At 33.0% G+C, this 25,519-nt stretch overlaps 1 protein-coding gene across 1 annotated transcript; it reads right to left on the bottom strand.

Annotated features, from left to right (window-relative positions):
• Window positions 1-1,558: 1,558 nt before the first annotated feature.
• LOC125064857 (23 kDa integral membrane protein-like) lies at window positions 1,559-18,548 on the bottom strand. Its single transcript, XM_047672144.1, has 5 exons — window positions 18,340-18,548; window positions 3,744-3,929; window positions 3,116-3,298; window positions 2,077-2,313; window positions 1,559-1,680 (listed from the first exon to the last, which is right to left on the bottom strand). Exons 1-5 carry the CDS (start codon window positions 18,400-18,402, stop codon window positions 1,606-1,608), a joined length of 744 nt encoding a protein of 247 aa, XP_047528100.1. The 5' UTR covers window positions 18,403-18,548; the 3' UTR covers window positions 1,559-1,605.
• Between the last annotated feature and the right edge of the window lie 6,971 nt (window positions 18,549-25,519).

The following is a 25,519-nucleotide window of genomic DNA, read 5'->3' as shown; positions in this document are numbered from 1 at the left end:
TGATGTGATAAGGATATATCGATAAAACACATTCAATATTATATAAATTAAATAAGAATTTTTGTAATGTGTATTTTCTATTTCTACTCACGATTTCACTAAATTGAGTGTCGTTAACGTTGAAATAAAAGTCACATTGAGAAACACTGATAGTTTATTTTAGAAGATGTATTAACATTTATAATTTCATTCAAATTAAATTTATCTTAACTAAAAGGGAAGTTTTATTTACTAATTTCATAACAATTAAGGAAGGAATTTTAAGTATAAAATTAATTAATAATAATTAACTTAAATATACAATCTAACAAATATCGTGTATTTAAAACGCTTTTATATAATGTTAAAGTAAATATCTTATTCAAAATTATATTTATACCTAATTAGCTGACACTTAGCTGACTAGTAAATGCCTATTAATAATTACGACAATTTTAGTTCCAAAAGTACTAAACGATTAAAATATTTAAAACCAACGAAACCTGTGCTTTATAATATCATAAATTTCTTAACATTACTATTTTAATTCCATAAAATATTACATAACGTGTCTCTGTTAGACTTTTTACTACAATATTCTTTGTACTTGCAGATAAGGTGGGTTAAATTACATAAAAAATATATTTAATTTTAATTGCAATACATTTTTTTTATTTATCGACAATCGATAAATATTGGTACACGCACGTCACTATCAAACTAAATATGCTAGTGTTAAAATGTTGCAGGTTAATAGTTAATACTTTTTAATTAATCGATTTTGATAATCAATAATAAAGTAACATCTTAAACTAAAAAATAATAATAAGACAATATAGTTAATTAATAATTAATGTTAACAATATTAGTTATTAATTAAATATATTTATTTATATATTTCAAATAATATAGCACCAGTAACAAATTCAGTGCTAGTTTTAAAATCTTACACAAATATTTTAAGAATTAAAATTAGGGTATTTTATTTTATATCAACTTTTTAAAGATATTTAAAACATATATATGTAAACATATATTAAGCTCCTGATTATTTATATATATATTTAAATCAAATTACAGAATTACGGGTCAATTTCATCGTAGACTATTTTCTTTTTATAAAAAGCAGAAGCTTGATTTATTTTAAGGCTTGGATATATCTACGTGAAATGGTTCAATTTGAGTTACATTGGTTCTTTTTTTTTTCAATAATCGTTACCGGATATACTTAAACAAATATATTTATTAATCTACATCATACAGAGCATTTCCTCTTCGTCTCCAAAAAATAAAAAAATTATTAGGAGTAATAGAAATAAATATGCAAAGTACGTTCTGAATTTGTTATCGTTAGCTTTTGTTTAAATTGGCCTTTCTAAGTGAAACCTATTTGGTTGTATTTAAGAATTACTCGTAAAAAAGTTTTAATAATTATGACACAATAGCGATATTTAGTTTATGTGATCGAATAAATTGCATTCAATTTCAGACAATAACCGGAGCTTAATATATTTATAACAAAAGTTTTACAATTCGAATATAAGAATTTATTTAAAAAGTACCGCTTTTAATCATTTTGGTGAAAAAATAAATTATTTTATTTTAGTACGGTGCTTTAGTATATGTTTAAGCGGTTTCTCGTCCCTTGTCTTGGGTTTTGATGGAGTGCGCGAGCCACAGCGCGAGGACTATTCCTATTACCTAAAGAAAATAAACTTTAATTGGTAGAGTTTGTGCAAACCCGCCTGGGTAGGTACCACCCACTCATCAGATATTCTACAGTCAAACAGCAATACTAGATGTATTGTTGTGTTCCGGTTTGAAGTGTGAGTGAGCCAGTGTAACTACATACACAAGGGCCATAACATAATAATAATAAGCTGTGTATAATGTAAGGACTATTTATTATATTATATCTTACAGAGTCTCTTAGGCTATATCTTACAGAGTCAATGTCTATGGGCGGTGGTGACCAATTACCACGTGGTGGCCCATTTGCCCGTCCGCATCGATAATGTAAAAATTAATAATTAGTAAACTGACACTAATTCACTTCTAAGTGAACCATTTATCTTATTGAAATGAAAATTAACTCACCTCCAAAAAACAGAAGAGAATGCCGCAAACAATGACAGTCATGCCAGCACTGTGTACGGTGCTAAGAACCTTGTCCTCACAGCCTTCCTGGTAGTATTTGGAGAGGGAGATGCAATCGGAGCGTTTGATTTCATCAGCGCGGTCAGTGCCATCTGGAGGGCAGCAGCTGAACGATGGGTTCAGGCGAGGCTCAGAGGCTACGTAGTTATCAGGGCCGGTGACTCCACAGCATTCCAGCTGGAAAATAATGTATGCTCTACATATGGGCATGGGTTATATTCTCGGATTGGTATTTTACTGGAACTCGAATGCATGTGAACTCGTTCTCAAGAAAGATGTATACGAAAAAACGCTGAAAACGAAGAAGGCGAAACGCTGTGTGAATTTAGCCAATTATTTTCGGAAAACACCTTACACAGTTTTTATTTTAGTAATTTTTTAATGTTTTTGAAATTGTATGATGTCATACCTTGTTTATCATACCTTGTTGTTATACTTATATATACTTTTTATACGCACTATAAAAAAAATTAGATTGTTATTATTAAACATAACACTGAATTTAAATTTGACACTGACATGTACTAATACTCATGCGTTTATGATTTTTTAAAGGAAATCTGACGCGACCCGCTCTATTGCGTCCTCTAAAATTTTTCCCCGAATATAATATGAGGATTGAATTACGTTGAGAATTAAACCTACGTTTGTTATTTTCAATAGCGTCTAACCATTATAAATTGCATTTAATAATAATTAATACAACAAAGATAAACGATGTTTTCGTATTTTATCGCTCTAATTCAAAGAAAAGTAGAAATAATGATAATTTATTTACTATATTTCATTAATGGTCATATTATATGTCAAAAGTTGAGTTATTTTAGTTGTGAATAATTTGTCACAATATTATTGCAACGTCAAAGAACCTTCACAATTATTTTTCGTAAAAAGTTATAAAGTAAATTAAAGCGATATTTTGAAGGTAATATGGACAAAATATGATGTATTTTGGATAAAAAAATCTTTTATAACTTACGTTGCTCTGTACGCGATCCCAGAACTCCCTATAGGTGGAGTCTTCCTCTCGTGTAGACTTGTTCTTGATGAAGGAGGCGCGCAGTTGGGTCTTCATAGTTCCTTCGATTTGCGGGCGTAAGGCAGCTGCAGCAATTCCCACGGACAACTCCAATAATATGATGATGATGAGGAATCCGGCAAACTAAGAAGCAAGGATAAGACAATTAGCTGTCACTCGGAATAACGAGTTCTCTCAATTTGAAACAAAGTGCGAAACGACACGTAATTTTGTTTATACGTCAATGTGGTGTTACTTTCATTATGGCGTATAAACTAATTATTAATTATTACACACACTATCGGGGATTTTGGATTCGCTTTTGATTTTATATTTGCTTTTGCTGCATCAAAAGTGTTCCGCGCGCTCTATCTGCCTTATATTTATAATCTAAGCTTGTAACTCTTATTAATTGTAATATGGGTCGAATGCAAAAAACAACCTACAAAAATGTTTGTCAAAATTAATTTAATTAAAACTAAAAAGATGGTGAAAGAATATTTCCTGCCAAGCAAACAAATACATAGGTACTAAATTTCTTCTATTGGCTATGAACAATAAAATAATACATAATAATATCTGGACTTACAATATACAGAAGCTTAGGACTCTCCTTCCAAGCCCCAAAGCAGCCGAAGGCAGCCACGATGATGATCAGCACACCAACGACAATCAATACGACATCCGTCTCGTGACCAGTCGTCTCCATCCCAGCGAAGTCTCGCATGACTCCCATGTCCACGCATGCTGCTGCTATGATCACGATACCGAAGACCTGGAAACGGCGAAAATAAAATAGATACGTGTCGTTTAACTACTAGTTTTACTACTAGTTACTGCAACTTGAACTTGAAAATACATTATTTACGTAAAGAGCCGAGATAGTCAAGTTGTAAGAACGCCTGCAATCCGAAAATAGCAAGCTCAGTAGGCATCACAGAATTTTCATGTGCTTAATTTGTGTAGAAACATAAAACACATCTACAAATTCGCAGCAGACCACCGTGGTGACAAAGATCCAAGCCTTCTTCTTAAAAAGAGTTGAACATCTACACGCTGTTATAATGTGTGTATAGATATATTTTGAATGAAACTAATAATTCTTGTAATTACAAATAAATGGATTCCATATTTCATGTCACGTTTGTTAGTTTAATAAAAGAATAAAATATTGTATTTTAAAACATAGTTTAAAGGTCACACCATATTTATTGCGTGAGCGGACAAAGTTAACTGGGTTATATAAATCTTATTAGCATTAGAAAAGGTACCAACACTAATACTCTTGAAAAAAGCTTTTACTAACATTACGTGCTATAATGATTCAAATAAAGTAAAAAAAAAATCTAGTTTTTAAGTTCACGAATACAACTTCCCATTAGTTATACTTTGAAATCGTTTACCATCAGCGCACAGACAAAACTATTGAATCTAGATCGATGAAATAGGGAGTTTAATTTAATTTGTAATATGTGCGTCCGCTAAGAAATGATTTGTGGAATTATCAACATTCAGGATGAGAGGGTTAATTTTGTATGAATTTAACTCGTACGAAGTACCTAAGCGGTAAGGCTTTGTGCAAAATCCTTCTGGATAGGAATTAGCCACTCATCATATATTCTGTCAAGCAGCAAAACTTGGTGGCGCATTGGCGATGTAAGGAATGGTTAAAACTTCTTAGATTCTATGGGCAGTGATGACCACTTACCATCACAAGTCCATTTGCTCGTCTGTCTATCTATATTATATTCATAAAAAAAAATTAAGCGCAGGATCAACGATTTTACATGTTTTCCGAGACAAAGGAAATGAAGTTATAATATTTAAATATTAAACCTTAAAGACATAAAATACCAGTTTTGCTTAAAATGAAAAGTCATAATTCGTTGGATGTAGAAGGCCGTTGAAAAGAAAAAGTTATTGGATTTTTGTGTTAAAAGAAATTAAGTAGCAGGCCAGACCGGATGTTGGAAGTACACTCCCGTACCTCAGAATTATTTACGGTCGGATTTGCCGTCGGATAAGATTGGATCGAATTTGCCATCGGATAAGATTGAAGAAAAAGAGACTACGAACGCTTGTGCACTATAAAAGTAGTTAGTAAGTCTCGTAGAGATTGGCCGCCATTGCCCAAATCGGTTAAGAGGATATCATCATACTGTGGCCAAAAATTTATCCCACTTATGCTATATGAATATAATAAAAACAAATTAAGCAGTCGAAACGAGTAGTATGTTTGAGTTCGCAATATTTAGATGACATTTTCTAGCTATTCAACCATCTCGGCTCATTAGTACTACAATTAAATTGCAAAAGTGTATTGAAGAATTCGCTACAATCCACTTGCCTCTGAATACAAAGTAATTTCATGTTATTCTAACATTGGCTCTGTCCGATTTGAAGATGCCGAGAGTACATACCTAATTACGCAATAATTTGATAAACTGGCGTGAATTACAAAGTTAAGCTGTTGATTGTTTTGTATAATATAAAATGTTTTAATAATAAAAACACATTTGTATTCATAAATGTTAAAGTAGTTTTGCCTTCTCTGCCGGACGAAAGAAAATATGCCATAACAGGTTATAAAAATCTAACCGTTCTTTAATGTAACAGGATATTTGTTTACATTTGTTTAGGGCTAAGAAATATTCCGGATTTGTTCATATGGACTATGTTGACTGTCGAATGTGTATGAGATCTGAGTTACGGAACCACGTGGTGCTTGAGGAAATTACTCAAAACAGATAAATAAAGCATTGATTTCGTTTACAGAATAGTCTTATAAATTTAATTGAAAAACAATTTTACATAAGATACTTAAATATTGCAAATACATTTAAATTTAGTATCCTCTCTTGATAGTTATCTTCCAAGAGACTTATATATCTAATAGAGAGATACATTTGCATTGCCTAGGGCCTCAACTTTTATTTCGCTGGTTATAAATAACTATTTATAATTACCGTAAACATTCGGCCCATCCCAGACTATGAACACATAATGTTTACGAGCCACGCCATCAGCTGCCAGCAAAGAGGTCACTGTTTAAATGGGTCAGTTTGATGAACCAAGAAAGCGTTTCATTTTTCCAAATGTAATTACGGGCACGAAATTACATAATTCTAGTAACATATTTTACGTCCACTGATTCATTTAGTTCGTATTTTTTACATATATATATATTTCTTTTTTTACCGATTTCAGAAAAAGCATGAGATTTTTTATGGTTGTAACCTCAGAATTCCGTCGTTTATAAAATGTTTTAGATTGAATTTTTTGGAGACTAGATGGTACAAATTATGTTTAGTCACATTCAAATTGAAAAAAGTCTTAATTTTATATTCTTGTGATGAAGTTATACTTTTTATACGTTTAGCCAGAGGATAACTTGTATTATTTTATTAATTTTTATTTGTAAATATTCTTAAAAAAAAGATTATTTTATATTTTTATTAAATAGTAAGAACGTACTAGCTATTGAATTACAATAATTAATAAAAGCAATCTATGCATACAATAAATCAATTTAACATAATTAAATGTGTCAGATTAATTTCAGAAATATTTGCTTAATTTTATATATTTTTTGAGTTTAATAAAAATTTAAATCAACGTTATAGCCGTCGCTGGATGTTTAACATTGGCTAAAGAACGGATTGACCAATATCACGTCCGAAATGCGTCGGTGCGGATCGTGGGTCGAATTACTGACCAAGTAAATTAAAGTTGTGAGATTTTATTTCAAAATTTAATTATATTAGTTGTCACCGTTCTGATAGTATTATTATGCTGATCTAAATATGAATGCCGAAATGGCACGCATTCAACGTTTACCAAAACCTGCTTTGGTTAATGGGGAAATATTACCTTTGTATGCCAATGCACTGCCAATTATGGGATGACCCCAAATATGGATTGAGGTTAGATTTAATGTTAAATGAATGGTTCGGCTCGAAGGTTATATCAAGAAGAATACTATATATAATAAAAAAAAAAACCCTAAATCTTAGTAGTAACTAATTTCAATCAATTAAATTGCATTTATTATGACAATATTTAAATGAGTTAGAAATGTTAAGTGTATCTCTGAGAATTGTCTATTATACTTGTCTATCTATACGGTCTATTGTACGAATTCTTTCCAGGGACGACGTTTTTAACTCCACGGGAATCTTTACCGGAAGATATCCTTAAATACTAATTATGTACTTTTACTGCGCTTCATTATACTCTGAAATATTAACAACAGGAAAATCACACTAGATTCTTCAATTAAAACGATTCGACCTTCAACAAATACATACAGACGTCACATAAACTAATAGCACCCATTTATATTAAGCGCATTGTTGAAAAACATCCAGCCATGTTCATAGAACCACAATTGCTGAAAAATTATATGTATATCTTTGTTGTTTTGTTTACATTAACATTCATTGTGAGTATCTACGTATTATATACTTTATTTAAAGGAATATAAAAACATTGTTACCGTAAATTTGAATACCTTTAGATTAAAATTTATTATATTACTAGACTAGCATATAAGTCGTATAGTTATCGTACTTTCTTTTAAAGGATTCTTAGCTGTTTACGACACAAAGCTACCACTATTTGTAAATAAAGACTCAAAAATAGAATTTAATATGCTTTATATATGAGTTTATTAATATGATGTAACCGTATGTAACGACATTTAAAAAAAGAACACATTATAATTTAACGACTTCAATTCTTGTTCGAATAAAGGAACTGTCTTAACAGATCCAGTCTTTTAGTAAATTGTTTAATTGACGCAATTTAGGTCTAAAGTGGGAATGATTTCATGACAGCGAGCTAAGATCAGTTAAATTGAACATACATACATGTGGTACGTACGGACATTAGTGTGTTAGATTCAGCTTTATTATAGGGATTTCTAGAAACTTTTAGACACTTACCTTACCCAATTACACTCGACTACATTCTAATGATATTTAAAATAAGAATAAAATTCGATTATCATGAAATCGGATGAATATAATATTTTCTTCTAATTATGGAAAATAATTAGAATAGATCGAATACGAAGAGTATTGGAAAATAAAAGTGCTCTTGAATTAATTCGATACTAATTGACCCTACAATTGATCCTATTAAGGTATATTTATAATGTAAGCAACCTACAATAAAACTTCCAAGTCTTGTAGGAAGGCATACACAAGAGCGGATGCACAGCGCATTGCGCGGTTTGGCCATGACCTTATTTCACAACCTAGAGGCTCCCGTAGCTTCTGGCGTCTGACCAAATCTGTGCAAAGCAATTTCTGTCAACCTTCGCTGCCACCGCTCAGGTATCCGGACGGATCGCTAGCTCACAGTCCGCAGGAGAAAGCTGATCTTCTGGCAAAACTCTTTGCGGATAATTCCGTAATCAATGATTGTAGTGCGCTGCCACCAACAATTCCTTCATGTGGCTACACGATGCCTGACATCAAAATCAGGCAACGTGATGTACGTGCAGAGCTACAATCACTTGATGTGCGGAAAGCTAGCGGTCCCGATGGAATACCAGCCATAGTGCTGATGAAGTGTGCAGCGGAGCTGTCTCCTGTGTTAACGCGCCTGTTCCAGCTGTCTCTTTCTACAGGATGTGTGCCGGATTCTTGGAGAGAAGCTAATGTGCAAGCGGTTCCCAAAAAAGGGGATCGATCTGACCCGGCAAATTATCGGCCAATAGCTATCACTTCAGTTCTTTGTAAGGTGATGGAACGGATCTTAAACAACCAACTGATCCATTACCTAGAAGATCATTGTCTAATTAATGATCGTCAGTACGGGTTTCGACCAAAACGGTCCACAGGTGATCTTCTAGCGTACGTAACACACCTCTGGGGTGAAGCTATCGATAAGCGTGGAGAGTCGTTGGCCGTCAGCCTCGATATCTCCAAGGCTTTCGACAGAGTCTGGCACAGAAGTCTTCTCTCCAAGCTGCCGGCATACGGTCTGCCGGTTCAGCTCTGCACCTGGATTGCTAGCTTCCTACACAAGCGCAGCCTTCGCGTTCTAGTTGATGGTTGCGCTTCAAAATCCCATGTAGTGAATGCTGGAGTCCCCCAGGGGTCTGTGATATCCCCCACGCTCTTTCTTCTGCATATCAATGATATGCTCTCTCTTGGGAACATACATTGCTATGCAGATGACAGTACAGTGCACGGGGGATACCACGGACGCGCAGCGGCTGGACGGGCGGAAACTGAGGAGAGACGGAGGGATCTTGTTGTTGAGCTCGATAGGACGTTAGGACTCATCGCCATATGGGGCTCTGACAATCTTGTTGAGTTTAACGCCAAGAAAACTCAGGTGTGCGCTCTCACAGCGAAAAAGTCACCATTTTCCCCTCCTCCTTCCCTCTGTGGCACCACGCTGGAGATACATAGCAAAGTCGCCATACTGGGAATCGACGTTCGGTGCGACCTCAATCCAAAGGATCACATCGAGGCTGTTATAAAAACAGCCTCACGTAAACTCGGAGTCCTGAACAAGGTGCGGCGTTTTTTCACGCCTGCTCAACTGCTCCTGCTGTATAAAACACAGGTACGGTCCTGCGTTGAATATTGCTCGCACCTCTGGGATGGCTCCGCTAAGTACCTACTGGAGGCCTTGGATCGGTTGCAGCGACGTGCGGTTCGCATTATTGGCGATGTAAAGGTCACCAACACCCTCGAGCCTTTACAATTGCGTCGAGAGATAGCGGCACTCAGCGCTTTCTATCGAATGTGTCACGGCGAGTGCTCAGAGGAACTATTCTCCCTTATTCCTGCTTCCCCTTTCCTTCACAAGTCCACGCGTGCTGGTTCTCGATGTCACCGCCTAACTGTGACATCAATTCCATCGCGTACAAAGAAATTTGGCAACTCTTTTCTTTGTCGCACTTCCAAAACATGGAATTCTTTACCAGCGCACGTATTCCCCTCCTCTTATGACCTGGGTTCCTTCAAGCGAGGCGTGAAGAGGCATCTTGCGGGCCGGCAAGGCGGGGGCGGCTAGAGCAGATCACCTTTCCCAACTGCACTAGCCGTCGTCGCGTTTGGACTCTACTACCACTTACCATCAGGTGGAGCAGAGTCACTTGCCCTCCCGGACAATAAAAAAAAAAAAAAAAAAATCTTGTAAAATAGTTATCGTTCTTTGCTGCGTTAATATTAAGAGTAATATTCATTTCCGAAAAAAAAATATGTCCAAATTATTTTAAACCTACTTCTCATCCATTTCGATAAATAATATATTTTTCATAGCGAGCATTTCGGTTTTACGAGAGGTCGATCGATAACCGATGCGAGAATAGCACTTCTCAAAGGTATTTACGATGCAAGGGATGTAAGGGATGCTATTGGAGTATTCTGCGATTTCTCTAAAGCATTTGATTGAAAAGAAGCTCCTGATTCTATTGCTTCATACTTAAGTCACAGAGTTCAACATGTTTTCATTACCGTATTTGATAATACGATTTGTAAATGATACGGGTGGATCAACATTAGATTCTATTCCGTGGAATCCTCATTTATCGTGCCTAACAGGAAGACTCAACTCTGCAGCATACGCGATTAGAAAAGTTAGACAGCTAACTGATATTTATACCGTTCGTCCGTAGTATATTTACGTAGTTTTCATAATGTTATGTCATACTTAATATAGTTTAAACAATATTAAAGAAAATAAATATAATTGAGGAATAAATAAATCTCTTACGAGCAATTATGAATTGTCATTTCAAGCTGACCTGTTTGGAATGAAGATTATACCGAGAAGTTCCGACAAAAATCTCATTACTCTTTTCCAACAATTGAATTACGTAGCTCAGGGCCGGACCGTAAGTTTAGGGGGCCCTGGGCTAACACTATTTAGGGGCCCACCTAAGACATATCTGAACGAAGACTTAAATTAAATAAATTGAATGGGTTTGATTAATTGCATGACAGCTTGCAGAGGTTTGCAGAACCATACGATCTGTTTAATTTAATAAAATTATGGATTATTTCGCATTATCGTCTATTTTTGACTTTGATTTGACTTAGCTGGGGGGCCCTTGAATCCACGGGGCCCTGGACTGAAGCCCGAAAAGCCATATGGTAGATCCGGCCTTGACGTAGCTTATTAAATACAAATAATTTAGTATTTACCGGACAACCGAATGCTAATATTATTTTAGTTACAGAAAGTTCTTCAGTACATCAAAGTAAAGAAAGGTATACCTGTGAATAAGTCAGCATTTATTAAACACTAATTGATTATTTATAATTCAACGTGTGCTGTGGCCCGGCCATCGATTTGTCATTGTTAAAGGGAGCGATTTGGAACGTACTTTAACTGCACGAATGTAGGTTACAGAAGTGTCATTTGTTAATAATGGCTTCTACCTGACCTAAATTTATCGTTAAATATTTTTCAAAGCTTGTTCAATTCTAATATAATGTGTTTAGGTTATACTTCCGGAGTCATTTATCCTGCCCAGAAAAATCTTTTTTAAACATATAGGTCATCAGAAGGGTCACCTGATCGTAAGTCCTTCCCACCGCCAATACATAATGGCGCTGTAGGAAGTATAACCTATTTCTTACACCTAAGACGTGGTATCCCGTGTGTCTGTCGGTACACTTCCTTGCTCAAGCTTCAAACCAGAACACAACAATAATGAGCATTGCTGTTGGCAGTAGGATATCTGATAAGTGGGTGGTATATACCCTCACGCGCTATAATACTTCTACCTACTACTCCATCAAAAGTAGATTAAGAAACATGGCTTCGATTGGCCGAGACAAAAACTTAACAGACTCCATTATAAAATGCTTAGTCAAATAGTCATTTAAGTTTAAGTCAGCCAGTAAATGTCACAACCGGACAAAGCTTCTTCCTCTTGTGGAGAAGGTTTGAAGCATGTTCCACAAAGCTCCTTCATTGCGAGTTATTTGATTTACACGTGGCGAATCTGATCCGTCACATGGAGGTTTTGGAGCATGGAGTGAATTATAAATAGGAAAACACATGAACACTCAGTATTTTTTGTCCGTGTATTGATTTGAGATCTTCAGTTGGTATTCACATGTTGTATTAAATGTCCAAAATCAATTTATTTACTGAACGCGTTTCATGATTATTATGATTTTTGATCCATATGGGCCTAGAAAAAAATAGATTAAAATTCTTCTTTGAGACAGGAAGCCTTACATCTTAAAAAGTAGAAAACTATACTACTATTATTTGTACATTAATTACGACGTTAAACTATTAATCGGTTATAATAACCGTCGGTACGTTCTTTGATATAGTTAAAGGGAATCGTATCGATCTGAATTTATAACAATATTTCAGGAAGTGTTCAAGTAATAAATATTCCTCGAGTAATAACACGATTTCACATGATTACAAAATTAGGCTATAAGCTAATGGCATAAAGATTGAATTACTTTAAACATTTTCTGAACTATACCAACTAATAATTTGCTATGTTTTGTTCACTATTGTGTTTTAATTTCCAACTCTATTTGAACGTAATACGGTTTAGTTTTAATTTATCAGCTTCGTTTATCTAAGAGGCAAATACAATAAATACCCTTTTCTTTACATTGTCATTTAAATTCTATAGGTCCCTCTAATGTCATGATTAGAGTAACAATGATATTATTTCTGAAACTGTTTTGGAATAAATATTCCTTCGACCAACGAGATATTCTGTTGTAATCGCAATAATTTTGGATAAAAAAATATACTATAAATGGTTGTATTGTTTTCCATTACAGATTACGAGTGAAGGCTATAACACGCTGTACTACTGTCGGTTAGTTGATATAAATTTGGCAGAATTTCATCTCATACATACCTACAGGTTAAGATCTTCACTGCCACCCACGAGTCTCCGAGGAACAGTAAAGATCTTATTGATGTATCAATTATATTATCTCAGTTTAATACATCTTAGCTTTTAATTTATTGTAAATATTTTTAAAGCGATTATTAAATTCAAAAGATATTTTAATAAAATTAATATATTCTTGAATCATAATTTATATTTATACTATTTAATTTATGGCCTAATGCAACTTTATAATATTCGAGTTGAATATATTTTTGTAGTCAATCTAAAAATATCGTGTTCAATACTTACTCCACACAAAGCAATTCATTGTATTGTAAGTGCGACACCCACTCGCCCTAAATCGACCTCGCTCAATCAATCTATTCCCCATACAATAATACCATATAACACAGAATATTTAAAAAGTCGATACTAGTGTGATTAATGGAAGGTGGAAGAGCTATTTCGAATTTTTATGGCTTATAATGCCTTTAACACATGGGTTGTAACGCAGTACAATTCGGAAGTCGATTTGTTTTGGAATGATTAATGATAGCTTAGGCTATTTAATTGAGCCGGATTATAAGTACGATGACTCACTTGAAGGCGCCTGTTTTACTATGGATGAGTAACTAATTTGAATATTTTATGTCAGTAAATAAATATAAAAAAAATCATAGGAATAATTTATATAACGGAAATATATTCTTATTGTACATATTAGTAACAAAAATGTGCGAATCCAACGCTACACATTTATCTAATCACAAAAATATAATACTAATGTTTATGTAATATTAAATACTCTGAATACCTAACACGCCAACCCTGTACCCGTAACTTCTCATCAACATCACGCGCCTACATTTTAATTAAATTATCAAAAAATAATATAGATAAGTAAAGAGTGACCTAGAATTGGACATTGTACGTCATTAATTTTGATACTTTTGAAAATATTCAATTAATTCGGGGAAACGAATAATTAAAGCGTAAAAAAAGATTATTTACATAATCTTTAAATATAATTTAACGTACATCTTGTTATAACTACAGTATAATTTATTTGCTCATCTATAACATATTTAATAAATAATTCTTTAAAGGAACTTGAAATTCAGGACCGTCACGTCAAGATTTAAAATATACGAAGTGTTACTAATGTCTCTATAATAATATATATATGATATACTAAAACCGACTCTCTATTCTGATATATTGATATAGTTTTATGTATATTGGCTTAGTATATATTAGTATAAATCACAGAAGAAACGTCTTCTGATTTTTTAGATTTTAGTTTGCAAATGTGTCAACCCTAATAAAAGCTCAGACTTTAGCCTGCTTTGTTAGTGCTAAAAAAACTGGATCAACCTTCACGCATCGTTTAATATATCCGGAACAACATATGGGCATTGTATTATATAATACGATGGAGTGGAATTCACTTTATGTAAATTAGTTAACGTAAACAATAAAGGTATAAATATTTTTTTATTGCTTGCTAGGGCTGGTGACTGCCGGTCTTTATTGATTGCATAATCAAAGACTTAATAGTAAATAAATGAATACCTCGTTATATCAGTGACTGACTTATGATTCTGCAACTCTTATGGTACAGGTCGAAAGGTAGTTGATACCTTAAAAGATTTAAGGATTTCGGTTAGAATTACTCAAAGGCGATTTTAATGTGGTTTGCAAAATATTTTGGGAGGTATGTATAATAATTAAAAGTAGTTTAAGCCTTATTTTAAGACGCTACATATTACTTTTTGTAACAAACTCATTTATCTGACATAGACATTTTTTGCTATACCTTTTTAAGAGTTCGTGATAAAATGAAATATATATCAGAAGTTAATGTGTATATATAAACATATATATTTAACCTATTTATTTATTTATTATCTAGAATCTTCGTAAAGTAGAGTCAGAAAACATAACTGACATGATTGTAGCTTCGCGTGACTCAATTGAAGTCACGCCTTTATGTACCTGACGTGTTTTATTTATTTCAGAATTTCTGGAATTTTCACTTTTACTTAAATCTATTAATGTTTTTTTTTTATTTATTTTTCTTTGATTTGTCACATTTTTGTTTTAATTTTATTAAGTTATCGTCTTGTTATTTTTTTTTGTATTGAAATAAGCAATCCCTAATTGTTAGTAAAAGGGCGTTGTGCAGGCACATCTGGGTGTGTTGCATCTAGTAAATCAACAGCATAAAATGTCGCATATCTGGGCTAAGGCCTTTCCGTTTGAGGAGGCGGCTTGAAGCTAATTCCACCATGCTATACGCTACATGTTTCCTAACGATGTTTTCCTTTACCACCAATCACGAGTTTAATTTTAAACATATTTGAACTTGGAATCAGTTATGCATGCCTGGAGGTTTGAGCCCGCAATCGGTTAAGATACACGCGTTATAACTACTCGGCCATCTCGTGTACATTCATTCTACCGCCACACAATGATACTTGTTGCTATGTTATTTTCGAAAGGAGAATGAACATATGTTATTACTGCCACAAGGGACATTAAACATCTGACAATCAAATGGCATATCGTTAAGTAAAAGTACCAAAATAAACACGTGGGTATGAACCGATGATACCGGATACTTCCAATCCGGAGATGCACCAATGAGATATATTCACGTTCTTGATTTATGTTACCAAGTCAAAGTCAAAATCTTTATTCATTATATTCACTTATCATCTGTTCAAAAGTGTCTTTTCTTACGATTCAAGCTCGTTCCATACCAATTTTTCATTAACAGACAGACAGACGATTTCGCATTTATAATATTAGTACAGATAAAAATTATTTATCAATTTTTTATGAGACCGGGGCTTTATTAGTCAAATTTATATGAGACCGGAGCTTAATTATCCATGAGGCAGTGTAGGCAACAACAACACACTAAAAAACATTTTAATGAGGCCTCTGATAAAGGCCTCTGTGTGTGAGAGACAAAAGTCTACAATTTGTATTAACAATATTTACTAAAGCAGTAATTTCTAATAATATCATCAAGCAAAGACGCACTATTTACTACCATTTACACATTATGGGATGCAGGAAATGAGACGGCAGTACATGTGTGCCTAATCGCCAAGACTACGTCATTCATTGTAGATCATGATGCATGACGCATATTGAATAATCGTGAGCCTTATGTGATTCAGAATTAGTAATAATTCCTGCAGGTGTATTATTAAATATATATATACACAATTAAATACACATTTTTTACAAATATCTTTTATATATACTATTTTATAGTTTAAAAGTAGACTATTGTATTTTTCAATGTCAACAAGTATCAAGAGTATTTGTTTGCGATATTTGTTTGACTTTTTAAAAAGAACATTACAATTCCTAATACGTGAATTGAATTGAATATCAGATTAACTAATTAATTCCTTAACTATTCATGCAACGTGTTCTTTTACTTCAATTTCTAGTTCAATTGCTTTTAGTTTTGCCTATAGATAATATAGTAATGTCCAGTAAACACAAAAAGGCACTGATGGAGAAGATTTTCAAGTAAACAATTTTTAATCACGAACCACAATCAAATATCACGAATATCTATGCCTATCCCTTTTTAATGGGAGGAGTTAAAAAAGGACAGCAAGTATTTGGTCGTGTCAAAAACATTTAGGTTAGAAATTGTGTACGATATAAAAGTTAGCATTCGCTACTAAAAAAATAAAATTGAGTTATTTATTTGTCATCAAATTTACCATACTTTATTTTCAGACCGATTAATATGAATTTTAAACTTTGAAATGTTGTCACGTTGAGTATAACATACAAATACGTGTGTCATAGTCTAGTGATACAATATTACTTGTCAAATGGTTTAAAAAATATATATATATATACGTTCATTTACAGTAAAAGAATTTAACATTTATTTTAGTAATAAGATCTAAGCACAAACAGTTTACATACAGTCAAGATTAAGGTCTTATTTAGGCTGTATGTTTTCAATATGCGATATTCAAAAATTATTAAAAAAGATAATTGTAATTTATTATGTCGTTACTTTTATGTTTAAATGATAAGAAGGTTATATCACGAAAATATTGTTTAAAACTAAAACAGAAATAGGCATGAATAACAATTTTTTCATCTCTTGTTATAAATGGATTGCAATATATTTTTGAATTCCATTATTGTTTTCCAATGACGAGACAGGGTTTCCAGTACACACAGAATATGGGGAAATAATCTTAACAAAATTGCGCACAAAATTATACTATATTATATATATTTAAGTCAAGAAATATTAAGGAAATACGTATCGAAATTCTTCAGATCAACTAGTTAGTTTTTTCGTAATTTAAGCAAATATGAATAAATTTGGTAAGTTAAATTATTATATTAATCTGTATCCCGAACCAGTTGTAAGTTTACAATTTATTTAATCTTTAACAAATATTAAAATGAAACTATTCGGTGGAAAAAGATCCAATCTATAAGTGTAATGTTTATTAATTAAATATTAAGACTTGCGTTGCATTTTCTGGTATAAGTTTTATGTATATCCGTTAAGTAGTTTATTCAATGGGGTAATACAAAAAAAACGTCTCCTCATAATATCACGCAGCTGGAAAATATGCATCTAAATCGGTATTGTAGTCAAGACTCTTACTACAAAGAACTTACCAAGGCTTTTACGTAATAATTTCAAACGTCCATTTATGTATAGTATAAAAATTTACATAAATAACGTATGATAATAAATAAACATTTCTTCACGAAAAAGGAAATGATTTATATCTTGTTTTGATCTAGAGTACCTAAAATAGTAACTCTAAGGTCTACATGTTTATCGTGTAGGGTGGGCATAAACTGCACTTCCTTCCTTTATGAATAATAAATAACAGTCGTTAAAAGACTAATGTTCAAACATTGATTAATTTTCTGTGGTAAAATTTGATGTACGCTGACATAACTGGTATGTTTATTTTTAAATAAAACATTGCATGCATTATAAAAAAAAAAGACGATACTTTCTATATTATATTATTATATTTATTTAGAGTCCTTGTTCCTAAAAAAAAAAAAAAATCTTTGTCGAAGGTATATTTACAAAATCTTTCAAAATAGGAAATGTTTAATTTTTTTTCAGTATTTTTAAAAGTTAAGTATTTTAAAACGTTCGCACATAAATAATAAACATAAACCAAAACAATTACGACCTCGAAATGTAAATATAAAATGAAGCGCGAAATCACAGGGTGAGCCAGTCATGAGGCGACAAAAATAACACGCGACCTACTAACAAACTATAGGATTTCTTATGATTAAATAATTTTATAAAAATACTACTCACCATAAACAGCGCGTTAAATACAACCAGAAGGTATTTTATACAATTCATACCGCAGCCCTCCATCTTTATTTTTAAAAACACACGCTTTAAATGTAATCACACAACAAATAAATGCCGCGGGAATATAAACGTTCGATTTTCAAATGTTAATTTTTTTAAACGCGTTCGCGCGGCTCTCCGTCTCGACAACTTGTGATTCGGCCAGAGCTGGTGGCGTAATGTGGTAATTTTTGGTTAGTACGGTATTTAGTACCCTGTGGTATATATCGCGTGCGAAGGGTTGATATCACGCACTAATACCACCCTAAAAATCTTTTGACCTCTAATTGTTATGTCGTAAAGTATGATAGGGATCTGATGAATTATTGGTCTAGGAACAAGCGATAGGTTATTGATCTTGTATTTACGGCCAGTGCCCACTATTATAAAAGATTTTTTTTTTTTAAATTAAATATATGAAATACGCCGACGTATATATACTTTTAACACTACTACGTCATCGTTTTTATTACCTAAGTTATTACCCTACGTTAATTTATACATCAGCAAACTGTTAAGCTTTTTAATACATATGAATATTGCCGGAACTGGCAATTATTTATAAAATAGTTTCAATGGATTGACGTGCATGTATATAAAATGTGTCAGTTTTCGTAATGAAATTTTAATTGGGAATGTATATTTTACTCTCTGAATTAAGCAATTTATAATTAGTTACCGTGGGTCGATTTAGTTCTTACTAAGTACATAATTAGATACCAATTTTCAAATCAACATTAGTGATATAAAATAACAACAAATTATAACTGCTTTAGAAACACATAATGCATTAGAAACGATTATGAAATCCTAAGATTAAATCGGTTCCTGGTTTATATTAAGCGTAAACTTGAAATAAACATGAATTTAATATATTAATATTTACTCCCTCATACATGACATAAAAAAATAGCTCACAAATAGTAATAAGTACGTATAGTTTGTATATACTTAAGCCCTTTTTAATAAGTTATAGTACTATTTTATAATAATTACATGATCTCGTTATCACCTTCTAAACAAGCGCTTTTAGCGCTTCATGTATTTAGTGTAGCGAGCCTTTAGCAATGACTCAGGATTTAATATTTTTGATATCCGTGTCAATATATTTGCTAAATTTTTCCCCGTCTGTCTCAACCCATCCTATATTCTACCGCCTAGCATGAGACAAGTCAGTACTTAGTATTGTAGTTCCGGTAATACTTGTTGAATTCCAGGCAGGATGTATTACATACATAGAAGTATAATCTTATTTAACTAACATGACTTATGTTGCAAAAGAGTAACCACTGAGTTACTTGCCGGTTCTTCTCGGTAGAATATGCATTCCGAACCGGTGGTAGCTTCACTTATACTCATATAGTTTGTTAAATTACGATTCAAGAGTGCTTGTAAAAGCCTACTTGAATAAAGCATATTTTGGTTCTGAGGATTTGAGGTTCTAAGGATGACTGAGACAGTGTAACAATCACGAGGAACATGCAGTCTTAGTTTCCAAGTGGTGGCGCATTGGCGATGTAAGGAATACTTATCATTTCTTACGGTAGCCAGGCTACCATTCCGTATGCCATGTTTTAAAAAATCCGCTAAAATATACTTTTTTTATGTCATTGGTTGGCGGACGAGCATATGGCCACCTGATGGTAAGGTGGTCACCACCGCCCATAGACAAAGGCGCTGTAAGAAATATTAACCATTCCTTACATCACCTATGCACTACCAACCTCGGGAACTAAGATGTTATATCCCTTGTGCCTGTGATTACACTGGCTCACTCACCCTTCTAACCGGAACACAACAATACAGTGTACTGTTATTTGGCGGTAGAATATCTGATGAGTGGGTGGTACCTACCCAGACGGTCTTGCACAAAGCCCTACCACCAAGTAAAAAAGTATACGCTTTAATTCAGATATTATCAGACTAGTCTCAGGAAATATAATTATTCATAACGTTTTTTGAGTAGCTACTTATATTTCTAATTAATTTTATGTACTTCTAACCTTACATGTTCTTTTAAATTTTACCTTTGCCTAGTAATAAATTTAAATATTAAATTAAAAAAAAAAGCTGACTCAATACACGAATATACCATAGCATATTATGAAATCCCGCAACTGGTCGTCAAGTCCGTCTGTATAACGCGATAACTTCTAAAACTACGGCTCAGATTTTCATACGGTTTTCATCAGTGGATTTGTTAAAATTGGCTGAAATATAACCAATATATATAAAGATATCGAAAATAATCATACTAACTGAGCTTATTTGAAAGCACCGCGAAAACCAATAAAGTGATATGATATATTATTAGTTTTACGATACAAAGATTTTATTTAGCCTTATTCCATCTGTGCGAAGTCGAGGCGAGAAGTTAGTAGATGACGAATAGCTTGAAGTTCGCATTAGCACTGGAGATATAAATTTAGTATTTACAGATTGTTGACTATTTTTTTTTAATAATTTAATTTGAAAAAAGAATACCCTCGAATACTGACACATCAACGTGACTATTGTCATAATATATCGATATTCATCTGTTATTGAGAGAATAATACCATGATTACTGTTTCTACTCCATTTATCTATGAATTCATGCTTACTGCACGGTCCAACTACGATTACGATTACCATAAAAGTTCATACTGTAACCTTCCTGGAGGATGTACCAAAATATGACTTTTAATTTCAAATTCAAAATCCCCTTGGTGGTGGGGCTTTATTTGTGATGTAAGGAATGGTTAATATTTTATACAGGAGCAGTATATATCGGCAGTGGTGATCAACTTGCCATTAGATGGCCTCTTATATACCACCACTGAAATTTCATGTGCTTAATTTGTGTTTATAATTCATCTCGTGCTCGGCGGTGAAAAAAATCGTGAGGAAACCTGCATGTGTCTAATTTTCAACGAAATTCTGCCACATGTGTATTCCGCCAACCCGCATTGGAGCAGTGTGGTGGAATATGCTCCAAACCTTCTCCTCAAAGGAGAGGAGGCCTTTATCCCAGCAGTGGGACATTTACGGGCTGCTAATGCTAATGCTACGTCATTCGAGAAGAACGGCTGGCTCCAACCCCAGCGAAGACCTGCTGATGTTAAGTCAATAGGAAAATTGTAAACCGCCACAAACAAATAAAAAAAAAAGTTAAAACAAGGCACGTGCAACTGTGAACCCGTGGATATTATTGAAAAAAATGATAGTTGAATGCAGAGAACGCAGACAATCAATAATGCTACCGCAAAAAATCAATACTCGGTATTGCTATACTACGGCTTAAAGGACGAGTGCCCTATACTATAATAGTATTTCAGGCACAAGGAATAAGAAATCTTAGAACATACAGTTTACAGTGCATCGTTGCACATGAGAACGTAAAGCCATTGGTCCTGCAACTGAACTGTTCCCGGTCGTATCGACAATACACATCGGTCGTATACAACAGTGTGTACTTGTGTTATAAAGAATATAATTTATTTTATGGAGTGCTATTTATGTGTATCTTATGAACTCCTTGAATATACAATACGTCCGTGCGAAGTTGTCGTTATGTCGCGCTCTTTCTTAAAACTTTCAATATGAGATGTGAGTAGTGATTTGCGTTAATTAAATCATTGCTATATACATTTTTTTTAACCTTATTATTGACGATTATAGATGTAGCAATTTTTTTGACACACGAGCTGAATTTTAGACGTAATGTTAGTATATGCTGTGTCCAATTGAGTTTGGATTTAAATAGCGATCTTTATCATTGCAGCTAATTCCTGGCTAAAAATAATTTTACATAAATTTGAAATTTCGAACTACTCCAAATTATAATGGAAGTTAATTGCAACACTAAATACTCTTTGTACTTACGACCGTTGATTTCTTTGGCAAAGGTAGAAATATAAAACTGTTACCAAGCCGGTTCGCCTTAAAAAAATCTAATTTTCTCATTGTCGAATAAATTTACATTTCCTACGATATATTTTCAAACACTTTTATTTCTTGGGCGTAATACGACAAATCACCATGGCGACCGAATCCGACCACTTCAAAGTCCCCTCACCCCGAGGTCAATACACAGAACAGCATGTTCCGAGCCATAACTCCTACCAACGTTCAATGACTTAAGAACATTGTAGGATTAATGTGTGTTGTTAGATTGATTTTTTCACATTGGACTAGGTTTTTCTCCCGACTATTAATACTTAGAGCCAAATATACAAGATTTAGTCAAGAAAGCCGTTTAAAGCGCTTTTGAACTCATGTAAAGCTGAATGTAGATCCGAGAAGAACCAGCGTTTTTAGCTCAGAGGATCGGAATTGCGATTCAACGGGGAAATGCTGCTAGCATTCTTGCCACCATTGCACGCGGTCAAGATTTATACAGTAACTATTTTCAATTCATATTTGTAAATATATTTAAGCACTTAATGTTATCTATTCTTATAATAAATATATTAGATAAACATTAAAAAAAAAAATATATATATATATATATATATATCTAACATCATCTATATTATGCGTATTTATTAATACGTACTCATACATCTGCTATGGGTCGTGATGTGTGATGATGGTTGTTACGTCTATTCGGAATATTATATGTAATAGTTTTTTTTTTTATTATTTTTATATACAAGCATACTTCATCTAGTTAATTCGACGATGACCTCCTTTTTTTTCTAATACTCTAAATTTTTAATATATTTTTAATTGTTGAAAAAAATTCCGTTTGAGTTTTTTCTGGTTTTCTTCAGGTCTGGGTAATTTATTTTCGAAAAAAGTCGTAGTTTTTTTAACTTTGATAAATAACATGAGGCAATGCAATGCATGATTCCAATGTTTTTCTTCGTCATGGCGTGTAACAGTAAAACGCTTGCCAATATGAGGTATAGTAGGTAATCACGTAAGTCGGTTGCAAATTCTGAAGTTTGAATTAATAAATAGACAAAGAGTCACAATTACTTAATCTGCCCTTCTGTTAATATTAGTTTTATTTATAAATTTATTTTCTTTTATACTTTATTATTTTTAGCTCAATAATCGATTAAAAAAAATAATCATAAAGATTATCCGACAGAAGGTCACTTTCTGGCCGAAGCATAGTTTAAGGCTATTAAACTTTCGGCCGATACCGAAGATATATAAGCCGAATAACCTTTATTTATTTAAGAATTGACTTTAAATTGAATAAAATACATGATTTTAAATAAATAAATATGGTGATTGCTTATAAAAACTCAACGAGATTGATTGCTTATAAAAAACTCCTTAAAAAAAAACAAACAGTTCGAAATAATGTCATCTACAATATTGACTATACTAGCTGAACCATTGCTTAATTAAAAAAAAATGTATTCTCATACACTTCCTCGGTACTCTATTTCGACATCAAATTTCGTCTAATTTTTTTCAGCGATTTAACCGTGAAGAGAAAATAGGCAAACTTACGCATTTATAATTGGACATCATCACATACATGACTCTAATCCCAATATAAGTAGCTAAAGCACTTGTATTATATATAAATCAGAAGTAACGACGGTATCACATATATACATAATATACATAAGTATAGATTTACTTAAAAGTAATTTCAATGAGTTTCAGTTTTTCTCAAGCACCGTGAAGCTAGACAAACTGCACACAGTCAGACTAAACAGTTTATATGCTATAAACTTTTTTTAACATTGGTAAATTAAATACACATTTTTAATAAAAGTAATAATTGCAATATCATAAGAAGTATATGCAAGTCATAAGAAAACAATGTTTTGTTAACAATTTACAATTTAACTAACACTAGATCAAATTAAGTGAAGTTCGTCACAGAACATTCTTAGCCAGTCTTCTCAAGAACTTGCTAATTAAAATAATATTGATTAGATAAAAGCGCGCACGAAGTTGTTTTATTTTAATTTACTTTAGGCGATAGCGGGGTGCAACTCAATGTGACCTCCGACCATCATCATCACATTAACATCACACATTCCTTCGGCTAAAACTTCTAACAAATTTTCCCGAAGCCGAAGGTTGGCCGGAGGTTGCCGAAACCGAAGCTGAAGCCAAAGATTCGGCCACACATTAGAAACTGGTATTAAATCATTTATAATATAGATATCGATCGTTATACGAACGTATAAACTTATTCAAAAATATATATCATTTGAGATATCTCGTAACAAAGAAAATGCCTCTATCTATTATTTTTTATGTCCCAGAAGCGCACTCCTTTATAAGTCTCTTAATATATTTACACTGACTCACTCAGCCTCGTTATGGGAACATCAATACAAAATAGTAATAAAAAAAGCGGCAAGCATTCTATAATTTTTAAAAATTATATCCGTATTATATTCATATTTTGATATTATATATTTGACTCATCTTATTGCTGACGCCATTGTTAGAAATAAATACTTATGAAACGTAAAGTTTCAATTGATGTAATGTATGTTTTTTTTAGATTTTCTTTAATACCTAGAAGTTCTACTAAACCTGACCCAGATGACGGTCAATGTTAGCCTTCACATTATGTTCTAAATAAAGGTAGTACTTAGACCTAATGTTATGTTTCAAAGCAAAGTATTATGACTTTAAAATCTTAGATTAAAATAATTATGTGGGATTCAGTACTTTTTTAACATCAGCAGCCTATAAATTTCCTCACTGCTGGCCGAAGGCCTCCTCTCCCTTTGAGCAGCGTTGTGGAATATGCACCAAACATTCTCCATGTTTGGTGCATATTCCACAATGCTGCTCCAATGCGGGTTGGTGGAATACACATGCGGCAGAATTTCGTTGAAATTAGACACATGCAGGTATCCTCACGATGTTTTCCTTCACAACCTTGTACGAGATGAATTATAAACACAAATTAAGCATATGAAAAATCAGTGGTGCTTGCCTGAGTTTGAACCCAAAATCATCGGTTAAGATGCACGCATTCTAACCACTGGGCCATCTCGATTCAGTACTTAAATGTCAATAATGGATTGATTTAATGCCTATTTTATTATTACAATTGATATAATTCATTTTATTTGTCTCTCTATAAAATAAGGCCACTCCGTAACCTGGTTGGTTGTAACCAGAAACACCTTCGATCTTTAAGTTTAATGTTGATAGGTTCTGGATTAAAAAC

Source organism: Vanessa atalanta, chromosome 6 (genome assembly GCF_905147765.1).
Source record: "Vanessa atalanta chromosome 6, ilVanAtal1.2, whole genome shotgun sequence".
NCBI lineage: Eukaryota > Metazoa > Arthropoda > Insecta > Lepidoptera > Nymphalidae > Vanessa > Vanessa atalanta.
The sequence above is the reverse complement of the archived record's forward strand: the minus strand, read 5'-3'. Positions and strand labels throughout refer to the sequence as shown.